General features: G+C 34.5%; 1 protein-coding gene across 1 annotated transcript in view; it reads left to right on the forward strand.

Moving 5' to 3' along the window:
• The window catches only part of GPR158 (G protein-coupled receptor 158), a 386,759-nt gene extending 376,333 nt beyond the window's left edge, over positions 1-10,426 (forward strand). Inside the window, exons 9-11 of the mRNA XM_074266961.1 lie at positions 1,828-1,933; positions 5,957-6,103; positions 8,714-10,426. Coding sequence (XP_074123062.1) covers positions 1,828-1,933; positions 5,957-6,103; positions 8,714-10,168 — 1,708 coding nt within the window. The 3' untranslated portion in view covers positions 10,169-10,426. The remainder of the gene's footprint in view (positions 1-1,827; positions 1,934-5,956; positions 6,104-8,713) is intronic.
• The last annotated feature ends 603 nt before the right edge of the window (positions 10,427-11,029 follow it).

Here is an 11,029-nt window from a genome sequence, read left to right on the forward strand (position 1 = left end):
TTTATCTTTAGCTAAGCATTTCTATAGTTTAGGCTCTCAGCCAAAGCTGGAGTAGGATGAACTAAAGGTCTGTAGAAAACATTTGCAACTTAACTGGGAAAGGGAAACTCAGAAATCCATGGCAAGCTCCAATCTTGACTTAAATTTTTTCTAAGTAGACTCTGCAGTCTTCAAAGCCTCATCATCATCAAAAGATTTGTCTTATAAACTTACTTGGTCACATCAAACAAGTTTGTAGGAGATTCTCCTTTTTAAGTTATATGATGAGTTAATGTATAATTAAGAATGCAAACCTCAAAACCCAATATAAATGCTAACTATTATTATGAATATGGAAGTTAAAATTTGTTAACTTTATAGTTGTATATTTTTGAGTTTCTATTTTCAAATATCCTAGGATAGTGCAATGAAGCCTTTGCCATAGGCTGCTAAAATTTGAAGAATACAAAAATTTAATGGATGCTAATGGTAAAGAATTCCTCCTTTCATTTAGCTGAATTTACTTGAATCATTTATTGTATTGTATTCACTTCACAAATTTAAGAGTCAGTTTTGAATAATGGAAAGTGTGCTTTGAGGTTAGCTGAGCTTGGGATCATTAGAGCTGTTTCAAGCCCACCTCTGTCATTGTGTTATATTGGGCAAGGCTTTTCCTCACTCTTGTTTTCAGTGTCTTCATCTATGAAAGATGTTCGTTGGACTAGAGGGCTTCTAAGGTCCTTTCCAACTTTAGAGCTAAAATCCTATAACCCTGTGAGGATTAAATAAGAATGCTTGCCCTGAATTTTTTTGTTTGTTTCTTTCCCCTAAATGCCCAAATTGATACTTAGCACTATGTCACTGAAAAAGAGTAGTATCTAGGAACCAAGAATGTAGTCAGAATTTTATTACATCCAATCTTCTTGAATGAATAGGTATGCATATAGAAATATTAGAAGGGGATGTCTAAAGGCAAAATTATTGCTATTAAAACCATTCTGATATTACTGAAGTATTGCCACAGGCCTTTAGAAATAAGCTTTACTTTGTATTTGTAGATGTTGATTTAACTTGAGAATTTTCCCAAATTGCTGTAGCAAATACTGCACCCAAGCCAATAACTTCAGTATGTTTTCCTGCATCATAATTGTATCTGTTTCTGAAAAAATATATATTTAAACTGAAATGGAAAAAATTGGTTAACTGAAGTTCTCAAAATTCCATGGAATACTGATGTTTAAAAAATCTTACAAATTGCAAACTGATTCATTCATATATTACATTGGTTGCCATTTAAATCTTGGGAAACACACAAATGCATATAACCACCAGTTATCTCCCTGCTTTATTCTGATTAGCATTTTTCAATGACTTTAATTTAGTAAAGAATATTTTAATCAAGGAGTTATTTGGATTTCCTTTATTCTAAAATTGGCCATCCATGAAAGCCTCTCATTTTGGAGTTTCTGAAACTACCAGTTAATATGTAATTCATTTGGATTCTCCTTTGTTCCCCACCTTCACCTTGCAGATGCAACTGGGGCATAATGTAATAGCATCCTATTGAAAGTTAATGGAAAATTATAATATGAATTCATTATTTTTTGAAAAGTAAGAGGTAATTAATGAGTAAAACATCCTGATTTCCTGTATTTAGAAAAATCTGCAAATGTGCTCATGTTTATTGAAATGTCATTCTAAGATTAGAAATTATACATCAGAATCTTCATTAAGTAGACTATCATGAATTAAAATTTATAGGCTATATAGAGGGGGAAAGGTCATGAAGTGTTTAGCTTCTTGAGTCAAAGTTTTGGTGATTGCTAACTCTATGCATTCTGATTTCAGATTTGTTCTTGCTTCAAAACTTCAGTCTGACTGGATGCTGATGCTATTTTTTGCACATACCCATTTGACTGTGACAGTCACCATTGGGTTACTTTTGATTCCAAAGGTATTTTTCTAATTTCCTTTTCCATGGAAAAAAGGCCACTCACTACTTTGAAAGAATTTGGAATGATTTCTTGTCATTAAATGTAGAACTAGAAATGGGGTAGGATGGGGAGGAGAAAAATTTTTACTTTGATAAAATTGATAATTATTTTATCAAGGACATCAAGATGCCTTGTTATATTTAAATTTTAGTGCATCCCAAGATATAATCCTTAGTTTAATCACTGAGATACTTTTGAGAGTAATTTCTAGGAACTCTTTTGATTTTTTTATATCTCTTGTGGTTTCGAAGAGTAAATGTAAAGTATATAAATTTTATAATAATATTAGAATTTTTATACATATGTATACATAATTAATAAATAACTATAATTATCTTATACAGGATTATTATCAGAGAAGGCCAAAGTATGATTCCAAGAATTCTGAAATATAATGTAGTTGCACCATTTTACTTAGAAAAATTAGACATATGAAAGATTTTCCAAAAATCTCCTAGGATTCTAACAGAGAAGATACTGAGAACATTTCAGCCACAATGATTTAAAACTGGATTGGAAAACTTGGGATTCAGATCTGGATTTTAGAAGTCCAAAAGTATATCTCAAGTATTTTTTAAAATGCTTTTCTGTTCCAGACTTAAGACACTTTCAATAGCAAAAAGTTTTTGTGGCTTGGGTTATTTTCATAAAAGTGGTTTTTAATGTCTCTATTTTAACAAGTATTTTAAAAGCCACAGAAACACATAATTATGTGGATTAGTGATATTATTTTTTGTATATGGCTTATATAAGTTAATGTCATAATTTTATGAGCAAAGATCACATAATCTGCTTAATCAAATTGTATTAAGAAAAAAACCCCTGAATGTGACAAAGATAACTAATTGTAATGACTAGTTATGCATTTAGCATTCAATAATTTTAGTGTATATTTGCATTTGTTAAATGCTTACTTTAGGGTAAGCATTACTATTTTTATCAATTTGAGTAACACAAAGGAGTTTTCCTTTTTTTCAAGTCCTACTCTAACCCAGTTTCAGAGTATCCCTATGACAAGTAAGACAAGATTTTACTGGATATTATGGAATATGTTTACCTAGCAGTAGAATAATATGGCTTTTTTTAGTTATCAGATATAACAGAGATATACTATTTTCAAAGCAACTCAGCTTGTTGAGGAACAGAGTAAGTGATGAGAAAACTGAGAGTCCTTCTCATCTTTACCACTATCATCTTTACACACAGAGTAAAATAGCATTCTCCCATATTTCCAGATTATGAAAAAGAGTTAAGATGGTGACTTAGAAAGACAAAGAAGTACAAAAATTCAAACCTTAGTTGTATTATTTACTACCAATGTCAATTTTGGGAAAGTCATATAGTTGAACTCCAGCCTCTCTGTATTATGTGAAAATTGAATGAGGAGATCTTCCCAGCCCAAAATTTATGATTCTATAAAAAGTAATAAACCATACAATTGGTTAATTACAAAAGAAAATTTTCTACTTCACTCAAGTGTTTTTTTTTTTTTTTGAGTGACATTTGCAGTGTGGCAGAGTGAAAAGAATGCTGTATTTGAAGTTATTGGTCCTCCTGGAATGGACTTTTAGCCTTGGACAAGAAATTCAACTTTTCTAGCTAGTATTTTGGTAGTCTATAAAATTAAATGGTTGGGCTGTTTCAGGGCTTCTTAAACTTTTTCCATTCATGGCCTCTTTTCTCCTGAAAAATTCTTACACAACCCCTGTATTTAGATACATAAAATAAGTATACAAATCAAGCATGTACTGATATAAATCATAATCTCATGATTCCCACATTCAGTTATGTCACCCCAACTGGAATTGCAAACCACAGTTTAAGAAAGTTTAGGCTAGATGATCTCAAATATTCTTTCTAGCTCTCAAGTCAACATGGAGTCAATTTAAGACAGTGAAAAGGACACTGACTCAGAAGTCAGAGAACCTAGGTTCAAATCCTGCTTCTGTAATTCACTATGCAAACTTGGACAAGTCATTCAGCATCGCTGGGGATTAATTCTAGTTCTGCAAAAAAGGGGGTTTGGACTATAGTCTCCAAGCTCTGGACATCTTCCGTATCACAAATCAATGATTATGTTGTATGCAATATGCTGTGGGAGATACTGAGAAAGACATAGAAATGGACATATAAAATATAATCTTATCCTCAGGGGAATAGTTAAAAAGACAAGCTATTGACACATTAAAAAGATTATAATGAATGGCAGTGTTGTGTACAGCTTATGTGTCAGATGAGTGGCAGATGGAAGTAAATGATACTGGAACTGAGAGGAGGGCTAGATCATTGCAAGCTATTCAGGGAAGACTCCATTCATCTGGGAATAAATGGATAAGTGATACTGAGATGTATTAGTACACAGAAGCAATATGAAGAAAGGTTCAGGGCTCTTTAAATCAAGGCCCAGAGATTTTGAGACTAGTCTGTTTGGACTGTAGGATCATGCAGAACAATCAAAGATGAGATTGGGAAGGAAGGTTGAAAAATCCACATCAGATTCAGAAATTTCTGAAGCAATGAGAAGCTGATTAGATTTTAAGCAGCCGTATAACTTGATGAAGGTGTTATTTCATCTTTTTTTCTTAACAGTTGTTTTCCATATGCAATCTCAGAAATATTAATTGGAAGATAAAGTATATACTAAATGTGAATTCTCTAAAAATGTCAAGAACATTTTTAAGGATAAAAGGTAGCCTGACCCTTAGCTTTCAAATCTCTTTTTTTTTAATTGGTATTTTCCTTTTAAAATAATATTAATATTAGATGGTAAGATATTTTATTAGTTGTAGTTTTCCTCCCAGAAAATGTGATGATACTTTGAGAATTTTGATTTTATCCTGACTGGAGGACTTGGGAAATACTATCAGCATTACAAATCATAGTTTGTACATGCTTTGTACAAGATGAATAATAATTTATCCTGGACAAATGCAACAGAATGTTGGACCCATTTCCCATACTCTGTTTCTCTCTGAAATAGGCAAGAGATTGAATTCAGTTTTGTGTTGCTATGGTTTGGTTCATACTTTCAATATTGGCTTTGTGGTAATGGACTTTCATTACTCTGAGTCTATTAACTCATTCCCCCAAATTCCAATGGGAGTTGCATGAGATTATTATCAATGGAAGGAAAACATGATTTTTAAATCTTCTAAAGAGCAGGGTTTTTTTTTTCTTGTATAGATCTGTAATGGGAAAATTTCCTTTCCTAATGAAGATTGGAAATTTGTCTGTCATTTAAAATATGTTATAATTTCCTACCCTAATAGTTTACCATTTAATGACTTCCCTTAGACATTACATAGGTTAAGTGACTGGCAATGAGGTAAAGAAAAAATGACAAACCCCTCCAGAATCTTTGCCAAGAAAATCCCAAAAAGAGTCAAAAAAAGTTGGACACAAATGAAAATGTCTAAAGAATAATATATCCTAAGAGGGAGATTTATTATTAACTTCCACCAATATATCAACAAATCATAATATTCACCCTCCTTCTGACAAAAAGCCTTGGATAAATAAGAGCACTGAGAACCAAGAAAAGAAAGCTTAGATAAGGCTCTTTCACAATGATGATGAAATTTTCATCAATGTGGGAAAACCAAGTAACTTGCCCAAATTTATATAATACCAATTGACAGTGTTGGGATTCAAACTCAGGTCTCATAACTTAAGTGCAATTCTTTTTCCATCATTCCACACTGTCAACTCCGAGCTGCTGAGCAAAAATGTTGTGCATTTTGAAGGACCAGAGGAACATGCAATTAAGTACAGAATTGTTTCAGGGTCTCAGTCCAATCTGCTCATTTTCCAAGTGAAGCAATTTCTCCAGAGATACACAGGATACTTCATTCATGACCCTTTATTCAAATCCAAGTCTCTGATTCCAAATTAGTATTTTTCTCATCCCAACTTCTCAAAGAACTTTTTGTATTGCTCTTCAATTAGGATTCATATTAATATCTCATGTTTACTCCTTGTTGTAGTTTTCACATTCAAGCAATAATCCAAGAGATGATATAGCAACAGAAGCATATGAAGATGAGCTTGACATGGGCCGGTCAGGATCGTACCTGAACAGCAGCATCAATTCAGCTTGGAGTGAGCACAGTTTGGATCCTGAGGATATTCGGGTAACCCTGTTTTTTGTTCTTTTTTTTTTTTTTATAATTTAGACCAAGTCAATATATATGGCAAGTACGAATCTTGGAGAAGAATTTTTTTAAATCAGTAGTATAAACAGTAAGATATTTTGGATCAAATGAGAGGAGTAAACAGAAATTGTTTTAGGAGTTCAGAGAGCGCATAGAAATCACTTGTAGCCTAAGTGGTCTGGGAAGATTTCATAGAGCAAAAATGATTTGAAATTTACTTCAAATTATGGTTAAAATCAAAATAGAGCATAATACATACACTTGGAAATATCTCTCTTTTCTCTCCCCTTCTCTTTTTAAATCTAAATTTATTAACACGAAAATTATGCTTTTTTAGAATAATTTGATTCATTATGCTTCATTCAAAAATGATTTATTTTTTAAAATCCCTGTGTTTGTTCTAAGGAATAAATAAAATGTTAGCACTTAATTTTTCCATTCATTTCATCACCATAACAAGCTAAACATGGGACATTCTTTACTTTAAAAATACATTAAAAACTATCAATCAAAAAATAAATAACATCCCATTCAGTGAAAATCATATCTTTTCAACAGGATCCATGGTTTTTAGCATATATTTGTTCATCACACAAAGTGCAAAAACATTCAGAAAATGTGTTGTCATTGCTTTTAACTCAACAGAAAGTTTTCTTTTAAAATTTTTTTTCTAATTTGTGGAAATTTTCTAAAGAAAAAAATTATTTTTATGGTAAATATTACTGTATTATAATACAGTTTTATAATCTGGTAAAATCATTATAATAACCAAGTCAGTACCCAAACAGACCAACTGGTTTTTATTGAATTGATAAATATTTTATTTGGTTTGAACATCAGAATTTATACATGTACACATTACAAATGTTAGAATATAAACCCTTTCAGGGAAGGGACTGTTTAATTTTTGTCTTTTTATCCTTAACATCTAATATCTATTTACCAACAAACTTTTAAGTATTTACTGTGTGACTGTACAATTAAAAAAGTGAAACAATCCTTTCCTTCAAGTAGCTTACATTCTACTAGGGTGGGAAAGGAAGGAACCAGAAACTATAGAAATCAGGAAAGACCTCAAACAGAAGAGAGCACTTGATCTGAATCTTGGAGAGACTTAGAGATTCTAAAAGGAATTAAGGAAGAGGCAGAACATTTTTCATTCTTGGGGGATGTTCAATCCAATTCAATAAACATTTATTAGTCATCTACTGTATTATCTACTTAGCACACTGCTAAGTTCTGGGATAAAATTAATAAAAAGAAGGACAATCCCTGCCCTCAAAGAGTTTACAATTTAAAGGAGAAGGTGACGCCTAAAGGAGGTGGAAAGATAGTGAAGAAGACACTGGGGGACACCTGGCTGGGGGACATTTTACTCTCTAGAGTTGAAACCAGGCAGAGCATTTGTGAAGTAGAATGATCCATATCTAATGCAAAAGAATGATGGAAATTGTGTCATTTCAGGAAAAAACAAACAAGAAAGGAAGTTTGACTGAATTACAAAGTATACAAAGTTTCCAATAAGTTCTTGCTGATTTTTAAGATTCTTTTCATTGTTACATGAATTTATTAAGTGGCTAACTTTCACCAAGCAGGGTTCTAAGCAGAGGGAATAGAAAGATTTAAAAAGAGATGGCTGTTGCCCTCAAAGATCTTATTCATTGAATCAAGTAAGAAAACACAGAGAGAAGTAGCAAGAGAAGTTTTGTTTTTTGGAGGAAAAAAGTGGGCATGTGGGGGCAGGGAAAAGGTGAAATGGCCTTGACAAATGTCTGGATAGCTAGTCTAGGACTATACTATAGACAATGGGCTACTTTGAACACATCTATTCACCCCCAAATTGGATACATCCCTGGGAAATTAATGGACTAACTTTCTCATAGTCTAGAGCATCAGGAAAATCCCTTCCAGCAGGTCCAGTGTGAAGGGGTACTGGACCTAATGGAGAGAAGCATGATAATGGCAATAGACAGATGATGAGATAACCTGGGTAAATGGAAGAATAGGTTGGAGAGGCAAATGCTAGCCTTATGACTAGAGGCTGTCAGTAGATATCTTATTGTATTAAGTAATCTTGTCAGATAGCTGGGGACTTTCTGGGCCATATTTTTAAGAATTGCTCATGACAGGCTATGGCAGCTACTGGTAGGACACTTTGGTTCTGGACAGATGATCTGCTGTGTAACTACTCAATATTATTTTTGAAACCTTTTAATCTGACCTAAATCTAGCATGTTGGGAACCATTTTCTGAATAACTTCATAATTTGTCAAAGAAGCCCTTGGTTAAATCTTATCAATAAAGTCTATAATGTGATGGTCCAGATTCAGTCACGACCATAGTAATGAGAAATTCAAGGTAAGTGCTCAATAAAAAGTGAGAATGGAATATATGTCCCCCAAGACCTTGGATTCTTTCTCTTGAAGATCAGTCTCTAACTGAACATACATTTGTAATAGAACCATGTAGTGGGGCAGGGAGAAGGAATAAAATGATTTATTTAGGTCTTATTTTCTTGCAATGTTCAGATCTAATAGGACTAACACTTACTGTTCTGGTTAGTTGACTGACCCTTTTCTCTCTTCTCAGGATGAGCTAAAGAAACTCTACGCTCAATTGGAAATCTACAAAAGGAAGAAGATGATCACGAATAATCCACATCTCCAGAAAAAGCGGTGCTCAAAAAAGGGACTTGGCCGTTCCATCATGAGGCGTATTACTGAGATCCCAGAAACAGTCAGCAGACAGTGTTCGAAGGAGGATAAAGAGGTCACGGACCACAATGCAACCAAAAATGCTGTCATAATGAGGAAAAACCCCCAAGAATCCTCCGGGGGCACCGTGAAGGCAAAGGAAGAGTCTCTGAAAAACCGTGTCTTTTCCTTAAAAAAGTCCCACAGCACTTATGATCATGTTAGAGATCAGTCAGAAGAGTCCAACAGCATACCCACAGAAAGTGAAGTGGACACTGCAGAGAATTCTCTAGTGGACTCCGTCCCGGGGAAAAAAGTCAACAAGCAGATTCCAGAAAACATGGAGGCTTCGTCCACTGAGTCAGTCCCTTTGGTCTGTAAGTCAGCAAGTGCTCACAACCTCAGCTCAGAGAAGAAGGCAGGGCATCCGAGAACATCCGTGTTACAAAAGTCACTCAGCGTGATAGCAAGTGCCAAGGAGAAGACTCTTAGTTTAACTGGGAAAACATCAATTCAAGGCTTGGAAGAAAATGATAAATCCCACAAGCCGCCGCTCAAAGGCAAAGAGTTCAACCGAAAACATTCCAACCCTGATAAAATACAGACTAAAGATTCTGCCTGGAAAAATTCTTATTCTGAAGAGCCAAGGAAAGCCCCCAAATCTGGAATTATGAAACAGCAGCGGGTGAGTGTTCCTGCTCCCAATTCGGAAACAGTCCCAGGCTTGTTAAAGGATAACTTTGACATTGGGGAAGTTTGTCCTTGGGAGGTCTATGACTTGACACCAGGTCCTGTGCCTTCAGAATCGAAAGTCCAGAAACATGTGTCCATTGCAGCTTCAGAAATGGAGCCAAAGGAGAAATCTCAGCACAAGCCTAAGCCCACTGAAGGATATCAGCAGTCCAACCAGAAAAATGTTGACAAGGCTGAGGTCTGCCCCTGGGAGAGCCCAGAACAGTATGCTTTTGAAGAAGAAAAACAGCATTTGAAGGCTAAGACTCAGGTTCTCCCTGGGGGTGGGAAAGGTGAGAATGGCAGTCAGCATTCTTCTGCCAAAGTTTGTGTAGGTCAATATGATGAACTGCCCTCAAAAGTTGTAGCATCAAAAGCAGAGCAAGAAAATATCAACCAAATAGGAGATCAGAAAAAAACTCCGTCTTCCTCTGAGGGAAATGTGCTTTCATCTGCCTCCTTTAATTCAAGTAATAACTTTCAACAGCCTTTAACCTCCCGAGCTGAGGTGTGTCCCTGGGAGTATGAGACCCCCGGCTTACCAAACGCTGAGAAAAGTGTAGCCTTTGTGGCTTCTTCTGCTTTAAGTGCAAATAAAACACCATCACCCCGCAAATAAGAGGTTTGGGATGCTTTTAAAGTGTAATGTGCCCATAAAGGACTGGTGTGAAAGGGGAAAAGAGAAAGGAGGAAACCCTGAGTCAGAATCCCATAAAAATTAGGAAAATTTCCAAAATTCCCAAGGAGCACTTGTTCATCAAGGAGGGACAATGGAACCACAAGGCTATGTAGAGGAGTTGGAGATCTGGAAGAAACCTTGGGAACAAATAGCAGAATAACAATTTTCCCACTCTCCCCCTTCTAAAAAATAAAAAAAGAATTCCCTTAGTAATGAAGAAAAAAAGGTACAAATACAAGATGTCTTAAAAGTCTTAGTGTAATTTTAACACTAAGACTTTTGGGAAACTATGTATTTAAAGGAAATATTTGTTTACAATTTACCTTTCACCATCCCCCAGTGAAGTTTACCTTTGAAAGATACAAATAGAGGAATCTAAATCATAGAAAGAATTTGGGAAAAACAATTTTAAGAAATGAAGAAAAATGATATCCTTGAGCAGCTGACTGAAATGAACTTTTCACTTTACTCATTTAACCTTGATAGCACTGCTAACTTAATGCATCCCAAATACATTTTATATTACTGATTGCTCTCATTTTCTTATAAATGTATGTTTCAGTACATTGTTGTGTCTCATATTCAAGCATTCCAGATTGTATAATTTTTGCAAATAACTTTGATATTACGTGACACAACACGTTTATGCAATCTTCAGATACTCAATTGTTATTGCACCTTACAACATACCCGCTATCTACAACTTTGGTTCATTTCTAGAAGTTCAGCAAGCTTTCCCTGGCTTGGGAGGCCATAAGTTGGTATGAGAAAATTCTTTGGTTTTGGCTGTGATTTATATTG

Source organism: Sminthopsis crassicaudata, chromosome 5, assembly GCF_048593235.1.
Source record: "Sminthopsis crassicaudata isolate SCR6 chromosome 5, ASM4859323v1, whole genome shotgun sequence".
NCBI lineage: Eukaryota > Metazoa > Chordata > Mammalia > Dasyuromorphia > Dasyuridae > Sminthopsis > Sminthopsis crassicaudata.